The sequence below is a fragment of the Aquarana catesbeiana genome, linkage group LG13, assembly GCF_042186555.1.
Source record: "Aquarana catesbeiana isolate 2022-GZ linkage group LG13, ASM4218655v1, whole genome shotgun sequence".
NCBI classification, from domain to species: Eukaryota; Metazoa; Chordata; class Amphibia; order Anura; family Ranidae; genus Aquarana; species Aquarana catesbeiana.
In genome coordinates, this window is record NC_133336.1 from 163,535,331 (window position 1) to 163,560,814 (window position 25,484).

Below are 25,484 nucleotides of genomic sequence, written 5' to 3' on the forward strand. Positions count from 1 at the left end.
GAATCCGATGAGCGGAAGTTCCACTTTTGGGTGGAACTCCACTTTAAGAGATGTTGCTGAAGCTGTGGACAAGGGATTATGGTTTTACTTTACATGTCCTATTTTTGGAGAATTAGCAAAGAATTTTATCATAAGTATCACTAATACGCTCAGTTTAACCACATTTTGAGGTTTTATTCTTCGCTGTTTTGGTTACAAAAACTTCTGTTTTTCCTTAGGATACCAGAACGAGAAACCGACTTTAATATCCAAAATTGAGCAAGGTCAAGATCTGTACATTACAAAATTGGAAAGTCATTCACAGGGTAAGTAAGCAGGACACATATTAGGGCTGTTGCACATAAGGACGTATGAACATATAGAGTAAAATACACTGCATGAGGCTAAACACACGGAATTGCAAGCATTTGTGTTTGGGCGTATTTTCCTGAATGCAAAATTTTGCATTTAGAAAAATACACTTTTGCACGTGTAAACATCATTGCCAGCAGTTACACATGTATAGCCTTGCAAAATATATTCTGTAATACTGGTCTATGGCCAAAATTATTCCGCAGCTTTGGCTCCCGGCCACCAGAACACCGGATGTATTTTACTCTTTTTAGACCTGTGCAAGAGCCCTATGCATTTTATTTAGATTCAGAGTCAATACCTTGTATCTGCTCTAATGTTGCAAAGGAAGAAACAAATATTGTATCGTGTGGTTTTTTTTTTTTTTTCCCATTTGGTTTTGTCTACAGATCCATTTTAATTCCCTCCAAGGATATTTGGCTTAAATTCCTAGAGCTGCCACTGTACAAGATTGGGAGTGGCTTTTAAGAACTCCAGGCAAATAGTTTTTCTATGAATCCAGCCCTCATTAATTCAGTCATGCATTGATTAAAACAATTTAACCACTTAAGGACCGGGCCTCTTTCTGAGATTTGTTGTTTACAAGTTAAAAAACATTTTTTTTTTTTGCTAGAAAATTACTTGGAACCCCCAAACATTATACTTTTTTTTTTCTTACACCCTAGAGAATAAAATGGCGGTCGTTGCAATACTTTCTGTCACACAGTATTTGCGCAGCGGTCTTACAATCGCACTTTTTTTGGAAAAAATGCACTTTTTTGAATGAAAAAATAAGACTGAAGTTAGCCCAATTTTTTTTTTATTGTGAAAGACAATGTTTCACCGAGTGAATTGATACCCAACATGTCACGCTTCAAAATTGCGCCTGCTTGCGGAATGGCGACAAACTTTTTCCCTTAAAAATCTCTATAGGGGACATTTTAAAAAGTCTACAGGTTGCATGCTCTGAGTTACAGAGGAGGTCTAGGGCTAGAATTATTGCTCTCACTCTACCGATCGCGGCGATACCTCACATGTGTGGTTTGAACACCGTTTTCATATGCGGGCGCTACTCACGTATGCGTTCGCTTCTGCACGCGAGCTTGGCGGGACGGGGCATGTTTAAAAAAAATATATATTTTTTTTTCTTATTTAGTTTACATTTTTTTTTTTTCATTTTACACTGTTTTTAAAAAAAAAAAATTGTGTCACTTTTATTCCTATTACAAGGAATGTAAACATCCCTTGTAATAGAAAAAAAGCATGACAGGACATCTTAAATATGAGCTCTGGGGTCAAAAAGACCTCAGATCTCATATTTACACTTAAATGCAATAAAAAAAAAAAAAAAAAAATATGAAAAATGGCCCTTTTTTAAGAGCTGTAGCCCTGCATTGTTATGGAGACGGGTGGGGGCCATCTTCCCCTCACTCATCTCCATGTCCAGCAAGGGTGAAGATCTGATCGCCTCCACTGCTGCCGACTGCTCCAGTAAGCGGCCGACGGCACAGGAGCACGGCAGGAGGAGCCCTCTCCCGCCGCCGATAAAAGCGATCTTGCAGCGAATCCGCCGCAGAGACTACTCTTATCGGAAAACGGATCGCCAGCCGAAGAAGAGGATACCGGGGTTATGGCAGCTATCTGCTGCCATGACAACGATATCCCCCTTCAAATTAAGGACGTATATCGGCGTGCAGCGGTCTGGATGTGGTTAATAAAAATTATGTCAACAGATGCGATAAGAGGCATAATTCCTGTTAGAAAAAAACTCAAAAACTGTTTGATATCTTTCTTGTTCAACAAATACTGCAGTTTGGGGTTAAACTTTAGCTCTTAAGAAAACCTAAAAATAGGGACATTTCTGCACATTGTCTATTTTGCGATCATCCACTGAGTGGCACAAGACAGGTTATACTGTTGCCTACAGGAATTTGAGACATTGGCAAAAAAAAAGTTGTAAGCCAGGCCCTGTATAACCCATCTATTAACCAGCATGCCTCAGGTTTTTTTCTAGTGCCTGAGGAGATTGGACGTCTATTCTTTAGCTCTGTTAAAAAAAAATTATTTGGCTAGCTATCTTCAGTTCATGCTAGTTTTTCTTCTGTGATTTAAAGTAAGATTCCTTGCTGCACCACTAATAATAATTTTAAAAAAGTGCTGCACTTATTGTAACCAGTAATCAATTATATGCATCCAAAAAAAATTGATAAACGAATAAAAAGTGAACAAAGGCGTCTTAAATAGCATTATATCATAAATAAAGTCTCTTCCATCAATCTTTCCAAAAAATATGTGAATATTAACCGCTTCAATATTGGGCACTTTCCCCCCTTCCTGCCCAAGCCAATTTTCAGATTTCAGCGCTGTCACTTTTTAAATGACAATTGCGCGATCATGCTATGCTGTACCCAAACAAAATTTTTATCATTTTGTTCCCACAAACAGAGCTTTCTTTTGGTGGTATTTGATCACCTCTGCGTTTTATCCATTTATTTTTTTGCTAAACAAATAAAAAAAGACCGAAAATTTTTGAAAAAAAAAAAATTTTTCTTTGTTTCGGTTATAAGATGTTGTAAATAAGTATGTTTTTTTTTTCTGCACTGATGGGCACTGAAAGGCTGAACTTATGGGCACTTATGGGTGGCACTAAAAGGCGGCACTGATGGGTGACACTGATAGATGGCACTAATTTTGCATCACTGGCAGGCATTGCTGATGGGCACTGATTGGCATCCCTGGTGGTCCAGGGTGGCATACCTGGTGACCATCCATTGTGGGCATCTCTGGTGGTCCAGTTTGGGCATCCTCGGGGGGGAGGGGGGGCTGCGCTGTCAGAGCCACTGATCGTCCCTCCTCTGCTTGCGCCTGTCAGACGCGAGTGAGGAAAAGCTGATTAAACGACTTTTCCTGTTTACACTGTGATCAGCCGTGATTGGACACGGCTGATCACGTGGTAAAGAGCCTCCGTCAGAGGCTCTTTACCGAGATCGGTGTTGTGGTGTGTCAGACTGGCACGCTGCACCACCGATCGCAGCGCTGCACGCCGGCTGTTATCCTGAAAGACATCATATGACATACGGGCAGGATAATTAAAGCACCACCCCGGCCATCATTCTGCTATAGGCTGGGTGGGAAGTGGTTAAACAGTCTATTTGTGATTATTCCTTGCCTTGTGTGCTTTCACCACTGTGCTCAATCAAGCCGTGTGATCACCAGTTGTGCTCTCACCTGGACTCAATGACCTTACATGTTATGTGGGGTTAAATGTAAGGCTGCAATTAATGATTATTTTCATAATCGATTACTTGGCCGATTATTTTTTCGATTAATCGGATAATAACCTTAAAGTGTGGTGTATAATTTAGTTAATATGTAAAGTTTAAAATAAAAGGCAATTTATTCTTAAATATCTCTATACAGTGGTAAATATGAATAACCAACTATATGGTTAGGGAGCAAAATCTCTAATCCACTCTGAGAATAACAGACAGAAGAGATATACTATATGTACTATTAGAGGAGATATATACTGTATACACGATTAGAGGTTGAATCTGGTAATAAACTCAGATCACATCTTTTTTTATTTAAAGAAAAAAAAAGTTAGACTGTTTTGCAGATTTTCAAACAGAACTGTAATATATTATATGCTGGCCATACAAAAAAACAATGTCTTCCTTAAAAAAAAAAAATAATAATTTTAAGAACGTTCGTTCGTTTTTCCAATCGTTTGTGGGGTCAAATCAACCACAGTGAGGAGAAAATTTTGAAATAATAGAAAACTTCTTGGTCAAAGGAATTTTCAGACAGTGTATGTGGTTTCCGTTCAGAAATAGCACAGAGGGGCCCATGCATGCCCACACTCCCCAGTATGTTTACCTCACAAACACCTCTCTAGCAGAGTTAGGCTGGTTGGATTGAAGCACTGGAATCTACCTCACTACTTGCACCATTTAAAAGTTTTCGCCACCGCCAGTCCTACCGTAGTAAGGGTTAAGGCTGTGAGATTGTTGACATCATCTGTTCGTGGTTTGTGCTTTTTTCCTTCATTCAGGCTAGAAGAAGCAGCATCCTGCTGCTGCTCCTGTAGAACTATGTGGATCTCTACATGTCCACATGTGACTTAGTCACCTCCCAGCTGCAGGAAACCCTCTACCAGCTGCCCCGCTTTGTGGTTACTTAAGGCATGCCTCACATTGAACCTAGTTGCGTTACCGGCGTGCGGATGCAAGCTGTCTTCGTTAAGACACACAGAGGACAGTCCTGCTGCTACGTCTGATCTCAGTCCATACTCCTCCAGTGGTTCTGGGGGTATTTACCCTGAATGGGGGCATTTAGCCAGAATGTGCTGCTATCTCAATGCAGGAGATCTCTGGAAGGGTGAGAGGAACCTCACCCTTCTCCATCTAATTCAGCAGTAATTCCTCATAGACATTCAGGCTGTAGAGCTTGAAGCCAGTTCTACAAGTAGAGGCTATTTATTGGTTGCCAGGTACCAATTTCTTCGAATCCCTTCCCTAGCAAGGACCTCACCCCTCAAAGTCCTCTGGAAGCACCTGTTCCTTCTCAGAGCCCCAGACCTTAAGTTTGCCCTAGTGTTTTTTCCTGATATCCCCATTGCGAAACACTCATGCAGCCCTGTCTGAAGAGCATTAGCTGTCTGGACTCCTGCAGTCCAAACGCTTTTGATGAACCTAAGATCTACAAGCTTCGGCCAGTTAAGGCTTCTCAGGTTTCTAGCTTTGGTTACAGTGGGTTACCAACCAACGACACTGCTTAGTTCAAATCCTCGCTAAAAAAGTCCACTCCTTGTGACCATTAGTCTGTCAGGAAAATGTTCCCTCCATCCCCTTTCATGGCTTGTAGGGTATTGAGGGAATAACCTCCAAACATTATTTCCCCTTCTATCATAGACTTTCAGTCCTTTTCAAACTCACACTATGTCTGGGAGCCTGGTTTTAAAGCGAGTGTGCTACTCTTGACCGCACTGTCATTCCTAGGGACAAGGCACTATCTGGCTCCCTCCACTGGTGATCTCCACATGAAGGTGTGAGGGTACTGCACCTGGGTGTCCCTCATCTCCTCTATGGCAGGAAGTATTTATTAGTGAATGGCCTTGTGCTCCCCTGGACTGTCATCAGGCAGACGCTGGGACCCTGTGGCAAAACCCCTGTGGTCAGGGACCTTTTGTAGGAACCTTTTTTGGGAGAAATGAGTCCTTCTTTGGCTGATGCGCAGCCTCTTGATGAAGTTTCTTTGAAATCCTTTCTCAATCCTGTTCTTGATCAAGTGATTATACCTAGCAGTATAGCTGGGATTCCTGCTTGGCTAATGATCCTCCAGGGCCGTGGGCGACGGAGGGCGGCATTGGCGTCCTCCAAAGTCCAATGTGGGAGAGTGTGTTTAAAAGCACCATTGTTACTGCTGCAAGCTGCTGAGGTACACAAGAGCAAGGGTGGCATGAAAGAGGTTTGGTAACACAGGTTCCTTTTGACACATTTACTATTGCATCAGGCTGAGCATTAATAGCAGCGGCAGGGCTGGACTATTGCTCAAGCAGTGGATGCGTGCCTTCTGGTAGTACCTCTGCTTTGTGCATTGGGCTATGGTTAGAAGGGGGGTAAAAACACCTCAAAAAAGGGCTCTAGAAAGACTTCTACAGTCACAAGTAAGCCTAAAACCATCTCAAAAAAGATGGCATCCTCCCATGAGAGTATGATATGGCTGGTCGGAGTGAGCCATCAGGGACGTCGGGTTTTGCAGCTGCTCTTAACACTGCTATATTACTGAAGAGGTTTTTTCCTCAACCATTTTTGGCTTGGAGCAAAAAATTGATGCTTTAATCGCATCCCAGAGTGGGACTAAGCATAACAGGCCCCGTCCATTACTCGGGACCCTCAAACTGAGGAACAAGGGGCGAGAGATGACGATCTCTCAGGGGACCAGGAAGAGGCTGGTGACTCCTCTTCTGAAGAATCTAATACGAATGGATCAAGTTAACAGGAAAGGTTGTTGGTACAATCTCTCACTGAATTGGTCCGTTCCACATTTTTGCTGCCGGTAGCGCAGTCAGTCGATGAGCCCACTTATGGTTTGGGTTCGCTAAAACCTCTCCAAACTATTCATGCTTTTCCTATCCATTCATTGCTAAAAAAAAGCTTATGCATTCTGAGTGGGAGCACCCAGATAAACAGTTTTTTCCTCCATAAAAGTTTTCAACACTTTATCCTATGGAGGAAGAGTTTAATAAAAAGTGGGGGATTCCAGGAATTGACGCTGCTATATCCTCTGTGAAAAAAACCTGACTTGTCCACTAGACAATACTCAAATGCTAAAGGATCCAACAGATAAAAAGTTGGAATTCCTTTTTAAAAACTATATTTCCCTTATCGTCTTTCAGGACAGCACTTGAGAGAGAGTGACTCCTCCCCTTGCAAACAGGAAACACCTGTTCCACCAAACTTTAAAAGGAGGCTCCTTTCCACACATTGTCAGTTTTTGTGTTTCCTCCGGAGGGAACACTTCGTGGGGAAGTCAGGGCTCTCAGGTGCTGTCCTGGGAGCTCAGTTTCCTGTATTTTTTCACCAAATGCTTTTTACCTCATGAGAGCTGTTCCTCCCATTCCACAGCTGAGGTTAGGTGCTGCTGGCTGGGCTCCCTCTCCCTCTTCATCTGGGCTCAGGGTGAGTCTGACTGTCGTGGGCATCGCTCCTGGGCGGCAGCAGGACAGGCGGCGGCCGTTTACTATGCTTTTTTTCTCAGGTCCACCACCTGTTGCTTACAACACCGCCGCCATCTTGGAGATGGCAGCGGGGCTCCATCCGCCGGAAGTGAGGCATCCGGAAAGGGGGCGGCGCCCACGAAACAGGCGTGCGGCGTCATTTCCGCCGGAAATCGCAGAGGAAAAGGGGAGGAATGGGGCTGGTGCTTATTTAGCGGTTCCGGTCCGGCGCACTGGCACTATTGGATTCCGGAACCGGCATTTAAGCACAGGCACCAGCAAGGCCCAGGTAAGGGGCAGTTGTATACTGTCCTCCTTGTACTGTAGGGTCTCTCTCTCTCTATCCTCCCCCCCGGTGGCAGGGGCCTGTCTGGGCACATAAGGCAGTTTAGTTCTTACTGTGCACCTGTGGTGAGCATCCTTGGGAATAGGATAGGTTGTCTCACTGGGATGGTTTCTTCTTTTTTCTCATGGCAGGCCAAAAGCTCTGATCCAGTGGCAAAAAGAAAATGCCCTTCATGTAAATCCAAGCTACCTGAAGGATGGAAGAAGACGTTATGTCAAGCTTGTATTGATTTGCTAGTTAAAGAAGAAGCTTCTTCCGCTTGCAGCGACTTGATTGCATCTGTTAAAAAAGAACTTGATGCGACTATCCAATCATTTCGCTCTTCGCTAGCAAACCCATCCCTGAGTCAGCCTACTACCTCACAGTCCTCTCAAGGCTCACTTATAGTCCCGGCGGTGGAGACTGAGGCATCTCCTACCCCAGAGGGACATTCCCCCTCTCAATCTGAGGATTCTGATGAGGGGGAGGAAGGAGAAAATTTACCTTCAAAATTTAAATTGTCTTTAGAACAGGTAGATGGCCTGTTAAAAGCAATCTATACCACACTGGGTCTGGAGGAGGAAAGAAAGGAGTTATCTCTGCATGATAAAATGTATGCAGGGCATAGCGAACACAAAAATCGCAATTTCCCAGTACACTCTGTTATCTCTGAAACTATTAAAGAGTGGACAGAGCCAGAGAGAAAGCCTTTCTTTCCCAAAGCCTTAAAAAGGCGTTTTCCTTTTGATGAAGATCCAGCTGCGGTTTGGAATAAAAATTCCAAACTAGATGCTGCGTTTTCCCAAGTCTCGAGGTCTACAGATTTGGCATTCGAGGACATGGGGGTGTTGAGAGATCCCATGGATAAAAGGATGGACCAGCTAATAAAAAGAGCTTGGCAATCCATCATGGGAAATCTTAAACCTACTATGGCAACTACAGTGGTATCCAGAAATATGGAGTTCTGGTTAGAGCAACTTAAGGCCCATATCTCAGCAGACTCGTCAAAACAAGAAATTTTGGATTCATTTTCAACTCTGTCTGCCGCTGTCGCATTCATATCTGATGCATCAGCGGAATCAATTAAAATGACAGCTAGATCTGCTGCCCTAGCCAACTCAGCCAGAAGAGCTCTGTGGTTGAAAACTTGGCCAAAAACAAGCTGTGTGGGATACCGTTCCTGAGTGACTTGCTTTTTGGACCTGACTTAGATGCGGTTCTAGATAGAACAGCTGATAAAAAGAAGTCTTTTCCCATCAAAAAGAAAAAGCAGCCAGTTAAACATTTTTTTTTTTCGTTCCCAAAGGGCTCAAGGACAAACCAAACTCCAGGAGAAAAGAAAAAATTGGGCATCGCAGAAGGGTAAAGGCAAAGGAAATGTCCTTTTCCATCCTCCTGCAGCCTCCGGTAAAGCACAATGACTTGTGCGTACCAGTGGGGGGGAAGACTTCAAAGTTTCCTTCCCCTTTGGGCCAGCATGACAAAAAGTCTATATATTTTGGACATGCTGTCCCAAGGCTACAGGATAGAGTTTTCGGATCGCCCGCCAGAAAGATTCTTTGTAACAAACCTACCAAGGGATCTAACAAAGGCTCTGGCCATGAAGAACCTTTTAAAGGATCTGAGGCACCAGAGAGTAGTGATACCAGTATCCCCAGAAGATCAGGGTCAGGGTTTCTATTCACACATCTTTCTGATAAGAAAACCATCCGGAAACTTCCGTCTTATCCTCAACCTAAAACCCCTGAACAAGTCAGTCCTATACAAAAAGTTTTGTATGGACTCAATTTTCACTGTCAGAAATATTCTGACAAAAGATTGTTTTATGGCTTCAATCGATCTGAGGGATGCTTATCTTCATATTCCTGTAGCACCTCAGTCCCAGAAGTTCCTGAGGTTTGCGGTGAATATAGGCAAGGAGATTATACATCTTCAGTTCAGGGCCCTTCCCTTCGGCCTGTCGTCAGCTCCTCGTATTTTTACGAAGATAATGGCGGAAGCTCTCGCCCCTCTTCGACTCCAGGGGATTGCGGTAATTCCATATCTGGACGACCTCCTCCTCTTTTTTGCCCCATCCAGGGAAAAGTTGCAGGAGGATTTGAACAATTCCCGCAGTCATTTGGAGTCACTAGGGTGGATAGTGAATGTTCAAAAATCAAATTTCATCCCAGCTCAGCAAGTACTGTTTCTGGGTTACTTGATAGATTCAGTGGAGCAAAAGATTTTTCTCCCAGAAGAGAAAAAGATCAAGGTCCAAAGGGTAATAACGGCACTACAAACAAATCAACTGATTTCAGTCAGAAAGGTTATGTCGGCTCTGGGGACATTAACCTCTTCAATGCCAGCCATCCAATGGGCAAGGCTGCATTTCAGGACTCTCCAGAGGTTCCTTCTAAGGACATGGAACCACAGGACAGAGAGTTTGGATACAAAAGTAAAGATTCCCACCAGAGTCAAACGTTCACTTTGGTGGTGAAAAAGTCAGGTGGTACTGCAAAGAGGTCTTCTTTGGTCTTTTCCGACCGGGAAAGTGGTCACAACAGACGCCAGTTTGCAGGGATGGGGGGCCCACATGGGTCAGGCCTTAGCGCAGGGAACATGGTCCCAGTTCGAGGCCCAAAAATCCTCAAATTGGAGAGAGCTGAAGGCAGTTGCCCTAGCATTAGCTTTCTTCTCTCAAAACCTCATAGGTTGCCATGTCCAGATTTTGTCGGACAATGCCACGGCCATAGCCTACCTGAACAAACAGGGAGGCACAAGAAGCAGGGCTCTTCACTTACTGTCAGTAGAGATTCTGGAGTGGGCGAAGGTCCACTTACTATCTCTATCCGCAGTCCATCTAAAAGGCACATTAAAGGAAGTAGCGGATTATCTGAGCCGACAGAAAGTTCAGGAATCAGAGTGGAGTCTGAACAGGAAGGTGTTTGCATTAATCACCAGTGTTTGGGGTCTTCCGCAGGTAGACCTGTTTGCTTCAAAGCAAAACACGCAGCTCCCGAATTTTTTCTCCCTTCAGAGAGACATTTGCTCTCAGGGGATAGATGCTCTGGCACATCCGTGGGATTTTCACCTAGGGTATGCTTTTCCTCCATTCCGGTTAATCCCTCTAGTGTTGAGGAAAATACTGAAAGAGAGTATCAATAATTCTGATTACTCCATATTGGCAAAGAGAGCTTGGTTTTCCATGATTCTTCAGTTGGCAATCAAACCATGTTGGCATCTCCCGCTCAGTCAGGACCTGTTGATTCAGGGGCCAGTGCTTCATCCAGAGGTAGGCAGGTTAAAGCTCACTGCCTGGTATCTGAGGAGCAGTTAATGAGAAGCAAAGGCGAAGCAAAGTGTGGAAAGTCTATGTTTCTTTCTGTCATTCAGAACATAGGGAGACTGTCATTCAGAACATAGGGAGGTTAAAGACCTAGTTTCAGTGCTGGAATTTTTGCAAAAAGGTGCAGACAAGAATCTGGCGGTCAGCACTCTTAAGGTGCAGGTGGCCGCCTTGGGAGTTTATCTGGAGAGATCCTTATCTTCAGAAACTCTGATCATGAGATTTTTCAAAGCACTTTCCAGGTCTAGACCGGTCCCGGTGAGGCATTTCCCAAATTGGGATCTCTCGGTGGTTATGCAAGCTCTGGCAAAAGAACCATTTGAGCCTTTACAGGCCATATCCCTGAAGAATTTAACTTTGAAGACTTTTTTTCTGGTTGCAATTACTTCAGCAAGAAGGATTAATGAACTGCACGCCCTATCAGTAAAAGAGCCTTTTTTGTCAGTTTTTCCTGATAGGGTTGTCCTTAAAGTAGATCCGGGGTTTTTGCCAAAAGTGGCAAGCTTTAGTAATAGGTCTCAGGAGATTACTCTACCAACCTTTTGTGCTAACCCTTCGGGTGCAAAGGAAAAGCAGTTTCACAATTTAGATGTAAGACGTATCCTGTTACATTATTTGGAAGTAACAGGAGGGTTTAGAGTTTCAGATTCATTATTTGTTCTTTTTTCTGGAAACAAAAAAGGCCAACAAGCATCAAAAGCATCATTGGCTAGATGGCTTAAGACAGCTATTTCTGTAGCCTATTCTCAAATGGGTTTATCTTCCCCGCTGGGAATTAGGGCTCATTCAACGAGAGCCCAGGCCACTACATGGGCAGAAAGAGCTGGTGCCACCCCAGATCAGATTTGTAAGGCGGCTACGTGGTCAAGCTACTTAACGTTTGTCCGTCATTACAGACTGGATCTCCTATCAGCAGGGGATCAGGCTTTTGGCAGAAAGGTTCTGCACGCTGTGGTCCCTCCCTAGGGGGGTAAGTCTCTATTATCCTCTCAAGTGCTGTCCTGAAAGACGATAAGGGAAAATTCAAGTTAGACTTACCGGTAACTTGTTTTCCTTGAGTCTTTCAGGACAGCAGCATCCCGCCCTATTGTGTGTGTGTGTGTGTGTGTGTGTGTGTGTGTGTGTGTGTGTATGTGTATATGTATATGTATATATATATATATATATATATATATATATATATATATATATATATATATATATATATATATATATATATATATATATATATATATATATATATATATATATATATATATATATAAACTGTGACTAATCATATCTCGATTATGTGTTCCAGTTTGGGGCCGGAGGTTCTCTACTACTACTGACAATGTGTGGAAAGGAGCCTCCTTTTAAAGTTTGGTGGAAGAGGTGTTTCCTGTTTGCAAGGGGAGGAGTCACTCTCTCTCAAGTGCTGTCCTGAAAGACTCAAGGAAAACAAGTTACCGGTAAGTCTAACTTGAATTTTCGCTTGCAGGTTAAGTGGTTTAGCCTGCACTGGAAGCGATTGGGGTATCTCAGTCCTTAAAGGACCAGTTTAAAGAGGTACTTAAAGTTATTCCTGATCAGCAGGCCCAAGATTTGGCCGGCATATCAGAGGCGTTATGTTTTACAGTAGACGCTATGAAAGATTCTATTCTCCAGGCCTCACGGCTTATGCTGGGCTGGTACATGTGCGTAGAATTTTATGGTTGAAAAATTGGTCAGCTAAAGCGCCATGCAAAAAGCTCTTGGACAGTTTTCCATTTCATGGTGAACGATTATTTGGGGACGATCTGGATAAGTACATCCAAAGGATTTCTAATGGAAAAACTTCCCTTTTTCAAGGGCCTGGCAGGAACAATGTCGAGACAGATGGGTGGCTTCCTCAATATCTCCAGGTTACAAACTAGAGTTTAGAGAATTCCCGTCTCCTCGTTTTCTCAGATCAAACTTTCCCAGAGATCCAGTAAAAAAGAAGTCTCTCTTTTTAGCTTTGGATCATCACTTGTCTCAAAGAGTGATATCGGTGGGCCCCTTGGAAAAGCGAGGGTTAGGGTTTCATTCATTTTCACGGTACCAAAACCAAACGGGGATGTCAGACCCATTTTAGATCTCAAAGATCTAAACCGGTTTTTAAATATCCGCTCTTTTCGCATGGAGTCAATCCAATCAGTAGTCTCCATCCTACATGGTGGAGAACTTCTGGCATCAATCGACCTCAAGGATGCTTATCTCCATGTGCCTATTTTTCCCGCTCACCAGAAATATCTATGCTTCGAGATAGAAAATCTTCATTTTCAGTTCGTAGCTCTGCCTTTTCGGTCTAGCTACTGCACCCGGATGTTTACAAGGTCCTGGCTCCTCCTTTAGCCAGATTAAGGGCTCAAGGCATAATAATTCTGGCTTACTTAGATGATCTAATCTTGATAGATCAGTCGGTAGCCCGCTTAAACCAAAGTTTGGTCACCGCAGTCAGCTACCTGGAATACCTAGGTTGGATTCTCAACCTAGAGAAGTCCTCCTTAAAACCATCAAGGAGATTGCAGTACTTGGGTCTGATCATAGATACAGCTCAGAAGAGGGTGCTCTTGCCCCATGCAAGGATCAGTTCCATAAGGGAACTGATTCAGCTGGTCAAAACAAAGAAGAATCCTTCTATTCAACTTTGCATGAATTTGTTGGGAAAGATGGTGGCTTCATTCAAGTCTGTTCCTTATGCGCAATTTCATTCAAGACTGCTGCAAAACTGTATCCTGTCAACTTGAAACAAGAAGGTCCAAGCTCTGGACTTCCCAATGCGTTTATCCCCCAAAGTGCGGACTACTTGAGTCGCCAACAGTTGTTCCCGGGAGAGTGGTCTCTCTTCACCCCAACATTTTTCTTCAAAAAGGAAAATCCTTTCTACCAGTTACCTGGAAGGTGGTAACAGATGCCAGCCTCCTGGGCTGGGGAGCAGTCCTGAAAGAAGCATCTGTCCAGGGGAAATGGTCCAAATCAGAAATGACAATGCCCATCAATATTCTAGAGATTCGGGCAGCACGCCTGGCCCTGAAGGCCTGGACGCTCAGATTACGGAATTGTTCTGTCAGGATCCAATCCAACAATGCCACAACAGTGGCCTATATCAATCACCAAGGGGGCATGAGAAGTTGTGCAGCGTAGAGAGAGGTGAATCATATCCTATCTTGGGCAGAAGACATTCATTGTTTATCTGGAATCTTCATTCCAGGAATAGAAAATTGGCAGGCGGACTACTTGAGTCGCCAACAGTTGTTCCCGGGAGAGTGGTCTCTCTTCACCCCAACATTTTTCTGTCATGGTAGGGAATTCCGGACGTGAATCTGTTTGCGTCCAGGTTCAACAAAATGATGATAAAATGTGTCAAGGACAAGGGATCCGATGGCATGCAGAACAGATGCCTTGGTTTTTCCGTGGGATCAGTTTTCACTGATCTAAGCGTTCCCTCCTGTTCTGCTACTTCCGCATCTTTTTCGCAGGATCAAGCAGGAAGGGAAGGAGGTGATTCTTGTGGCCCAGGAGATCTTGGTTTGCAGAGATCGTAAAAATGGCGGTAGGGGACCCGTGGACCCTTCCGCCAGGACCAGACCTTCTCTTGCAAGGTCCAGTATTCCATCCTACCTTACAAACGCTAAATTTAACGGTTTGGCTATTGAGACCCACATTCTGAAAGACCGTGGGCTGTCAGCTTCAGTAGTTTCTACTTTGGTTAATGCTAGGAAGCCGGCCTCCAGAGTCATATACTATAGAATCTGGAAGGCATATGTCTCCTGGTGTGAATCCAGGGGTTGGGACCCAAGGAAATATGTCATAGGTAGGATCCTTGAATTTCTACAGATTGGGTTAAAAATTAAATTGGCTTTGAGTACTATCAAAGGCCAGGTGTCGGCTTTATCAGTGTTTTTTCAACGACCACTTGATTCACACTCTCTGGTTCGTAGCTTTATTCAGGGGGTAATGCGGATTAATCCTCCAGTTAAGTCACCCCTGAACCCTTGGGACTTAAATTTAGTCCTGTCGGCGTTACAGAAACAGCCTTTTGAACCAATACGAGATAATCCCTTGGTCCTCTTGACAAGGAAATTCATTTTTTCGGTTGCCATATCTTCTGCAAGAAGAGTATCAGAGTTAGCCGCTCTTTCTTGTAAAATTTCCTACCGAAGGTAGTGGCAGGTTTTCATTTAAACCAGGATATTATTCTGCCTTCATTTTTTCCAGAACCTCGTTCTGCGGAAGAAAGGTCACTACATTCTCTTGATGTGGTGAGAGCAGTCAAGGTCTATTTGAAGGCGACCGCTCAGATTCGTAAAACAGATGTTTTGTTCGTGTTGCCAGAAGGTCCTAAAAGAGGACAAACAGCAAAATCTACTATTTCTAAATGGATTCGTCAAGTGATTGTTCAAGCTTATGGTTTAAAAAGGAAAATTCCACAGTTTCATATTAAAGCACACTCCACCAGGGCTGTTAGTACTTCCTGGGCAGTGCATCACCAAGCCTCCGTGGCTCAGATCTGCAAGGCTGCAACTTGGTCTTCAGTCCATACATTTACCAGATTCTATCAAGTAGATGTAAAAGGTCATGAGGATATCGCCTTTGGGTGCAGTGTACTGCAGGCTGCAGTATAAGTCCTCTAGTCTCTTAGTGCCCTACTTTTGTTGTCTCCCTACCTTAAGTTGGTATTGCTATGGGACATCCCTCATAGTTCCTACTATGGTTCTGTGTCCTGTGATGTACAATAAGAAAATAGGATTTTTAAAACCGCTTACCTGTAAAATCCTTTTCTTTTGAAGTAGATCATGGGACACAGAGGTCCCTTCCTTCTTTGGTATACACATGTATTGCTTTGCTACAAAAACTGAGGTACCACAGTAATGGGAGGGGTTATATAGGGAGTAGATTTTTTGTCTTGGGGCATGCCAGTGTCCATCACCTGAAGGTTGCCTATAACCCACCTAGTAACTACTATGGCTCTGTGTCCCGTGATGTACTTCAAAGAAAAGGATTTTACAGGCAAGCGGTTTTAAAAATCCTATTTTTTGTATCTAGGTGTGCAGAGTCCGTCAGAGGCCAGATACACCTCCAGTTGTTGGATGGTTAGGTTCTGCTCATCCTTCTACAGTTCTGGTGTTCTTATACACCAGCCTGGGTTGTAATATGCCCTAATCCCTGCCTACCCTTGTAAGGGTGCCTCTCACTCACTCTACTTCCACCTTCAGTCTACCGGACTTTGGGTTTGATGCCCTTTTAATTTATCCCAGTCTTGGGGTTCTTATATTTTTCCTTTGGGATATTATGCTTTGATGGGGATTACATACCATTGTCTCACTGGAAGATTGGTTACTCGACCAGGCAGCCTCTTTGCTCAATGTGGAAACTTCTTTCCGTGAAACCTTTGTGTTTGTTCAAAGTTCCTTCTATGGATCCGTTTCTCTTTTTTTTTTTTTTTTTTTTTTTTTTAACCACCATTTTGCTGGCCAAAGACCAGAGCACTTTTTGCGATTCGGCACTGCGTCGCTTTAACTGACAATTGCGCAGTTGTGCGACGTGGCTCCCAAACAAAATTTACGTCCTTTTTTTCCCCACAAATAGAGCTTTCTTTTGGTGGTATTTGATCACCTCTGCGGTTTTTATTTTTTGCGCTATAAACAAAAAAAGAGCGACAATTTTGAAAAAAACACATTATTTTTTACTTTTTGCTATAATAAATATCCCCAAAAAATATATAATATATAAACAAATCTATAAACATTTTTTTTCCTCAGTTTAGGCCAATAGGTATTCTTCTACATATTTTTGGTAAAAAAAAATCGCAATAAGCGTTGATTGGTTTGTGCAAAAGCTATAGTGCTTTTTATTAATAATTTTTTTGTTACTCGTAATGGCGACGATCAGCTTTTTTTTTTTTTTTTTTTTTTTATCGTGACTGTGACATTATGGTGGACACATCAGGCAATTTTGACACATTTTTGGGACCATTGGCATTAATACAGCGATCAATGCTAAAACATTGATTTGATTACTGTAAAAATGTCACTGGCAGTGAAGGGGTTAACCTCTAGGTAGCGCTGTAGGGTTTAAGTGTGTCCTAGGGAGTGTTTCTAACTCGGGGGGTAGGGGCTGTGTGTGGCACGTCACTGATCACCGCTCCTGATCAGAGGGAGCAGAGATCAGTGACAGTGTCACTAGGCAGAACGGGGAGATGCTTGTTTACATTAGCGTCTCCTCGTTCTTACTGTGAGACGATTGCGGGTATCCCCGCGGACATCGGGTCCGCGGGACCCACGATCACGGTCACGAAGCTCCCGGCGGGCGCGCGCCTGCCCACGAGCCGCCTCTTAAAGGGCAACGTACAGCTGCGTATATCTGCCTGTACGTGCCCTTCTGCCATAGTATATCTGCGTGAGGTGGCCGGGAAGCCGTTAATGGATCACCTCTTTTGAGTGGATCATTGATTAGCTAGGTCTTCCACTGGTTCAGACTCCCTGTACTTAAGTGAAAATTGTTAACATCCTCTCCTCTCCCATGCAGCCTGGTGTGGTTTAGGAGGGGGGGGCATGCCGGGCTGCATGCTCGGAAAAGGGTCTGGTATGGATTTTTTTATTTTTTGTAAAAAAAAAAAAAAAAACCCCAAAAAAACCAAGGGAAGAAGGTCTGATAGCTGAATGGGGGGGGGGGGGGGAAGATGAGCACGGATGAAAAACTGATGAATACTTCATCCGTTTTGACATGACTGAACTGATGAAATGATGAAATAAGTGTGAAAGGGGCCTTAGTCCTTTTGGATCAAAGGAATGAACTGTAAATGAGGTCAGTTTTAACCTCCTTAAAGACTAAACCTTTTTGAAACTTGTTGCTTACAAGTTAAAATAAGTATATTTTTGCTATAAAATTACTTAGAACCCCCAAACATATATATATATATATTTTTTTTTTTTAGCAGAGACCCTAGAGCAGTGATGGCGAACCTTGGCACCCCAGATGTTTTGGAACTATATTTCCCATGATGCTCAACTACACTGCAGAGTACATGAGCATCTTGGGAAATGGGTTCCCAAACATCTGGGGTGCCAAGGTTCGCCATCACTGCCCTAGAGAATAATATGGTGGTTGTTGCAATATTTTATGTCACACTGTATTTGTGCAGCGGTCTTTCAAAAGCGAATCTTTGGGAAAAAATACACTTTAACCGCTTGCCAACTAGCAGTATAACTGCGGCAGGTTGGCTTGGCTATGCGAATCGCTGTAGGTAAACGTCCAGCTCGTACACGGCGTTCTGTGGGCGCCCATTGGCCAGCAGGGGAGCCAATCACCGGGTTCCATCCGCGATCGTTCCCTGCAGAGACAGAACAGGGATCTGCCTGTGTAAACAAAGGAAGATGGATCTGTGTGTTGTCCCTAGCAGCCCATCCCTCATACAGTTAGTAAACACCTGATGTTAACCCCTTCCCTGCCAGTGTCATTAGTACAATGTCCATGCATAGTTTTAGCACTGATCACTGTAATAATGTCATTGGTTCCCAAAAAAGTGTCAAAAATGTCAGGTGTCTAATCTGTCCGCCGCAATGTCGCAGTCCCGTGATCGCCGCCATTACTAGTAAAAAAAAATAAAACTGAAATATCCCCTACTTTGTAGACGCTATAACTTGTGCGCAAACCAATCAATATACGCTTATTATGGTTTCTTTTACCAAAAATATGTAGCAGAATACATATTGGCCTAAATTGATGAAGAAATTTAGATTTAACCACTTGAGCCCCGGACCATTATGCTGCCTAAGGACCAGAGGTCTTTTTCCAATTTGGCACTGCGTCGCTTTAACTGCTAATTGCGCGGTCATGCAATGCTGTACCCAAACGAAATTTGCGTCCTTTTCTTCCCACAAATAGAGCTTTCTTTTGATGGTATTTGATCACCTCTGCGGTTTTTATTTTTTGCGCTATAAACGGAAAAAGACCGAAAATTTTGAAAAAAAATGATATTTTCTACTTTTTGTTATAAAAAAAATCCAATAAACTAAATTTTAGTCATACATTTAGGCCAAAATGTATTCGGCCACATGTCTTTGGTAAAAAAAATGTCAATAAGCGTATATTTATTGGTTTGCGCAAAAGTTATAGCGTCTACAAACTAGGGTACATTTTCTGGAATTTACACAGCTTTTAGTTTATGACTGCCTATGTCATTTCTTGAGGTGCTAAAATGGCAGGGCAGTACAAAACCCCCCCAAATGACCCCATTTTGGAAAGTAGACACCCCAAGGAAATTGCTGAGAGGCATGTTGAACCCATTGAATATTTATTTTTTTTGTCCCAAGTGATTGAAAAATGACAAAAAAAAAAAAAAAAAAAAATATTTACAAAAAGTCGTCACTAAATGATATATTGCTCACACAGGCCATGGGCCTATGTGGAATTGCACCCCAAAATACATTTAGCTGCTTCTCCTGAGTATGGGGATACCACATGTGTGGGACTTTTTGGGAGCCTAGCCGCGTACGGGGCCCCGAAAACCAATCACCGCCTTCAGGATTTCTAAGGGTGTAAATTTTTGCTTTCACTCTTCACTGCCTATCACAGTTTCGGAGGCCATGGAATGCCCAGGTGGCACAAAACCCCCCAAAATGACCCCATTTTGGAAAGTAGACACCCCAAGCTATTTGCTGAGAGGCATATTGAGTCCATGGAATATTTTATATTTTGACACAAGTTGCGGGAAAGTGACACTTTTTTTTTTTTTTTTTTTTTTTTTTTCATAAAGTTGTCACTAAATGATATATTGCTCACACAGGCCATGGGCATATGTGGAATTGCACCCCAAAATACATTTAGCTGCTTCTCCTGAGTATGGGGATACCACATGTGTGGGACTTTTTGGGAGCCTAGCCGCGTACGGGGCCCCGAAAACCAATCACTGCCTTCAGGATTTCTAAGGGTGAAAATTTTTGATTTCACTCTTTACTGCCTATCACAGTTTCGGAGGCCATGGAATGCCCAGGTGGCACAAAACCCCCCCAAATGACCCCATTTTGGAAAGTAGACACCCCAAGCTATTTGCTGAAAGGCATGGTGAGTATTTTGCAGCTCTCATTTGTTTTTGAAAATGAAGAAAGACAAGAAAAAACATTTTTTTTTTTTCTTTTTTCAATTTTCAAAACTTTGTGACAAAAAGTGAGGTCTGCAAAATACTCACTATACCTCTCAGCAAATAGCTTGGGGTGTCTACTTTCCAAAATGGGGTCATTTGGGGGGGTTTTGTGCCACCTGGGCATTCCATGGCCTCCGAAACTGTGATAGGCAGTGAAGAGTGAAATCAAAAATTCACGCCCTTAGAAAGCCTGAAGGCGGTGCTTGGTTTTCGGGGTCCTGTACGCGGCTAGGCTCCCAAAAAGTCTCACACATGTGGTATCCCCGTACTCAGGAGAAGCAGCAGAATGTATTTTGGGGTGTAATTTCACATATTTCCATGGCATGTTTGAGCAATATATCATTTAGTGACAACTTTGTGCAAAAAAAAAAAAAAAAAAAAAAAAAATTTGTCTCTTTCCCGCAACTTGTGTCGCAATATAAAATATTCCATGGACTCGACATGCCTCTCAGCAAATAGCTTGGGGTGTCTACTTTCCAAAATGGGGTCATTTGGGGGGGTTTTGAACTGTCCTGGCATTTTATGCACAACATTTAGAAGCTTATGTCACACATCACCCACTCTTCTAACCACTTGAAGACAAAGCCCTTTCTGACACTTATTGTTTACATGAAAAAGTTTTTTTTTTTTGCAAAAAAATTACTTTGAACCCCCAAACATTATATATTTTTTTAAAGCAAATGCCCTACAGATTAAAATGGTGGGTGTTTCATTTTTTTTTTTCACACAGTAATTGCGCAGCGATTTTTCAAACGCATTTTTTGGGGAAAAAACACACTTTTTTTAATTTTAATGCACTAAAACACGCTATATTGCCCAAATGTTTGATGAAATAAAAAAGATGATCTTAGGCCGAGTACATGGATACCAAACATGACATGCTTTAAAATTGCGCACAAACGTGCAGTGGCAACAAAATAAATACATGTTTAAAAGCCTTCAAAAGCCTTTACAGGTTACCACTTTAGATTTACAGAGGAGGTCTACTGGAAAAATTACTGCCCTCGATCTGGCCTTCGCGGTGATACCTCACATGCATGGTGCAATTGCTGTTTATGTTTGACGACAGACCGCCGCTTGCGTTCGCCTTAGCGCGAGAGCAGGGGGCGACAGGGGTGTTTTTTTTTTTTTTTTTTTTTTTTCTTTATTATTTTTTTGCTTTTTTAATCTTACTTTTAAACTGTTCCTTTCATATTTTTTTTTTTAATCATTTTTATTGTTATCTCGGGGAATGTAAATATCCCCTATGATAGCAATAGGTAGTGACAGGTACTCTTTTTTGAAAAAATTGTGGTCTATTAGACCCTAGATCTCTCCTCTGCCCTCAAAGCATCTGACCACACCAAGATCGGTGTGATAAAATGCTTCCCCAATTTCCCAATGGCGCTATTTACATCCGGCGAAATCTAAGTCATGAAATACTCGTAGCTTCCGGTTTCTTAGGCCATAGAGATGTTTGGAGCCACTCTGGTCTCTGATCAGCTCTATGGTCAGCTGGCTGAATCACCGGCTGCATTCTCAGGTTCCCTGTTGAGACAGGAGAGCCAGAGAAAAACACGGAAGACGGTGGGGGGGGGGGGGGCATTCCCTCCCACGGCTTGTAAAAGCAGTCTAGAGGCTAATTAGCCGCTAGGATTGCTTTTACATGAAAGCCGACCGCTGGCTGAAAAGAATGATACCAAGATGATACCTAAACCTGCAGGCATCATTCTGGTATAACCACTCAAAGTCGTGAATGGCGTACCTGAAGACAAAAAAATGGTTAACAATGGTTAACAATAAAGCACAGTAAAGTGTAAATAATTACACACCTGAAAAACAAACATGATAAAACATAATAACAATAACAATAACAATAAAACATTGCAGAATAGAATACAGTAAAAAAGAGCAGAACAATAGAGAGAGAGAATAGAGAGAGAGAGAACAATAAAACAACAACTATTTTTTTTTATTTCATATTTTTTTTTTTTTTTTACACTTTTTTTGTAACTAACTTTTATAACGGTAACCGGTTCCAGGTTCGGGTCTCTCAAAATGCAATGGCATCTTGGGAGACCCTGTGAAAGTGTGCCTAGTCTGTGCAATGCTGTACCCTACGCTAATACTCAACTAGTGAATGGTAGCGTTCAAAACATTCACCAATGCAAAGACCAGGATTGTCAGGACAGGAGGGACAATAATAGCGGGTGTCACGCCTATATCCGCGCTTGCTGCAGACACGACATCTTTTTTGGGGGTTCGTTGGGTAGGGGTACTCGGGAGGACATAAAAATGCCTCTCATGCAGCCGACTGCATTTGGTTGGGGATGTGAATGGGGGAAGTACGGGTGCTGCAGAAGCGGTGGGTTCCCAATTAGGATTGGCGAATGCAGCAGGAAGGGCACTATGGGCACGATGGGCCTGTGTTTGTCTTTTTGGTGGCAGCGGGACACTACTTGTGCTTGCCACCTCACCAGCTTCAACTGCACTTATGGGACTCGCCACGTCACCAAGTGTTACTGCAGTGCTGGTTTGACTACGACCGGGGTGTACTAGGCCGCTGGCGCTTGCCAGTTCACCAAAACGCTACCAAAAAACGTTAGCGATCGCAGGGATCAGGCCTGACTCTGCGAACGCTGCAGTTATGCGTTTAGTGTTTTGTAAGTGACAGTGATCGATCGATACTGCACTTGGGTGGGCTGGGCTGGGCCGGGCGGAGGGGCAAAACGCAGGTGCTAGCAGGTATCTGGGCTGATCCCGCTAACACTGCGTTTTTGGGAACCCTAAACTGCTGGTGACGCTAGTATAGATCTGATCGGATCAGATATTGATGCGATCAGATACTATACCACTAAGGGAGGTGTACGGTGCGTGCGTGGGTGTTAGCGGTACTGGCGCTAATCTGACGCTGCCTGGGGCTGGTGCTTGCCAGTTCACCAAAACGCTACAAAAAAAACTGTTAGCGATCGCAGGGATCAGGCCTGACTCTGCGAACGCTGCAGTTATGCGTTTAGTGTTTTGTAAGTGTCAGTGATCGATCGATACTGCACTTGGGTGGGCTGGGCTGGGCCGGGCGGAGGGGCAAAACGCAGGTGCTAGCAGGTATCTGGGCTGATTCCGCTAACACTGCGTTTTTGGGAACCCTAAACTGCTGGGGACGCTAGTATAGATCTGATCGGATCAGATATTGATCCGTTCAGATACTATACCACTAAGGGAGGCGTATGCTGCGTGCGTGGGTGTTAGCGGTACTGGCGCTAATCTGACGCCTGGGGCTGGTGCTTGCTAGTTCACCAAAATGCTACCAAAAAAAACTGTTAGCGATCGCAGGGATCAGGCCTGACTCTGCGAACGCTGCAGTTATGCGTTTAGTGTTTTGTAAGTGACAGTGATCGATCGATACTGCACTTGGGTGGGCTGGGCTGGGCCGGGCGGAGGCACAAAACGCAGGTGCTAGCAGGTATCTGGGCTGATCCCGCTAACACTGCGTTTTGGGAACCCTAAACTGCTGGGGACGCTAGTATAGATCTGATCAGATCAGATATTGATCCGTACAGATACTATACCACTAAGGGAGGCGTATGCTGCGTGCGTGGGTGTTAGCGGTACTGGCGCTAATCTGACGCTGCCTGGGGCGACGCATATCACCGCCGGGCGATCGGGGGGCTAAACCTTTATTTGGTAATAAACGGCGGGTGCCCTGACACTATAAAAAATAAACAAACTAACCAGCATCAACCGTAACAGTTTATACGGTGATCAGTGGTGAAAGGGGTTAACTAGGGGGCAATCAAGGGGTTAAAACATTTATTCGGTAGTATATGGGGGTCCCTGACGCTATAAAACGCTGACGGCGAACCTTAAATATTTACCTCACTAACTAGCATCACCAGCGACACTAATACAGCGATCAGAAAAATGATCGCTTAGTGACACTGGTGACAGGGGGTGATCAAGGGGTTAAAACTTTATTAGGGGGGGTTAGGGGGGTACCCTAGACCTAAAGGGGGGTAGTACTCACTGTCCCAACACTGTAACTGTCACAAACTGACACTATGCAGTAATCAGAAAAAAAAAAAAAAAAAAACTGCTGGTGTCAGTTTGTGACAGGGGGGGGGGGGGGTGATTGGGGGGGGATCGGGGGGCGATCGGGGGGGGATCGGGGTGTTTTGTATGCCTGGCATGTTCTACTGTGTGTGTGTGTGTTGGTGCACTCACATAGATGTCTTCTCTCCTCGGGCCGGAACGGAAAATACCGACCCGAGGGGAGATGACATCACTTCCTTTGCTGCTGTTTAGCATACAGCAGCAAAGGAGTGTTTTCATTGGCCGGCGGCGATCGCGAGGGGGGGGGCCACGAACGGATGGTCTCCCCCTCATCACGGATCGCCGCTGGACAAAAGACGACCGCCTCGGGCACCGGGGGGGGGTCCGATCGGACCCCCCACCCGCGGAAGGCAAATCACGTACCCTGTACGTGATTTTGCCTGTCCGTGCCACTTTGCCGACGTACATCGGCGTGAGGCGGTCGTCAAGTGGTTAAAAAAAAAAAAATTAATTGGGTATTTTTTTTTTATAGCAGAAGGTAAAAAAAAATGTTTTTTAAAAAAAAAATGTTGTTCTTTTGTTTATAGCAAAAAAAATAAAAACCGCAGAGATGAACAAATACCACCAAAAGAAAGCTCTATTTGTGAGGAAAAAAATGACATAAATTGTATAAATTGTATTTGGGTACAGCGTCACACGACAGCGCAATTGTCAGTTAAAGTAACACAGTGCGTATATCAAAAAATGGCCTAATCAGGAAGTGGGTAAATCCTTCCGGGGCTGAAGTGGTTAATGAATTAACAAAAAACTAAACGGTAACGTTAGCCCAATTTTTTGTATAATGTGAAAGATGATGTTATGCTGCGAGAATCGTGATCTTTATTCTAAGCAAAAAAATTGTGACTCTCATTTTGGCCAGAATTGTGCAGCTCTACTGGGTAGTGGAAGGGTTATGCAGAAGCTGGCATTTTTTGTTTGTTTTGCCAATATCCCAACCTGTAGGGTGGCAGTATAACCTGACTTTTTGTTAGAATTCCTGAATCCCACAGTGGATGCGGTTTCTTTCTATTTTTTTTTTTTTCCTTTTAAGGTAAAAAAATTTTACAGGCAGTACAACAATCTTGTCTAATTTGTTGCTAGATAACTAAATGGCACTGTATTAACAATTAATAAAAATGTGCAAGTTTGTATGAATGGCTACCTTTAAATTATAAGGCACAGCTTTACTGCCATCGGCAGCTTCAAATTAAACCAACATATTATCCATTTACTTACATCACTAGTTGTAAAATTTTATAAAAAGAAGCACCTGCTGATTGTGATTTTCCAGCATCATCTATTGTTTGTGATTTTCAGAGCAGTCTGTGTACTATAAAAACTACAAATTGGCAACCCTTTTTAGTTTATATTTGTATGGTTGCACTATTTATGCAGTGTCTTGGTAGCTGGTCTTATCTAGATATCACAGAAGAATGCGTCCTGTGGTGCAGGTGGTAGAATTGATTACTTTACTATGTGTATTATGCATGTGCCTGTCCACTCGCATTTAAAACCCTGCAAAAAAAGACTATAAAAGACAATTCTTGCCCTTATTTAGGATATAGCC

At 43.4% G+C, this 25,484-nt stretch overlaps 1 protein-coding gene across 1 annotated transcript in view; it reads left to right on the forward strand.

Moving 5' to 3' along the window:
• Nucleotides 1-25,484, forward strand: part of LOC141116563 (uncharacterized) — a 111,466-nt gene that overhangs the window by 83,906 nt on the left and 2,076 nt on the right. Inside the window, exon 10 of the mRNA XM_073608960.1 lies at nucleotides 219-305. Within this exon, the coding sequence (XP_073465061.1) occupies nucleotides 219-305 (87 nt within the window). The remainder of the gene's footprint in view (nucleotides 1-218; nucleotides 306-25,484) is intronic.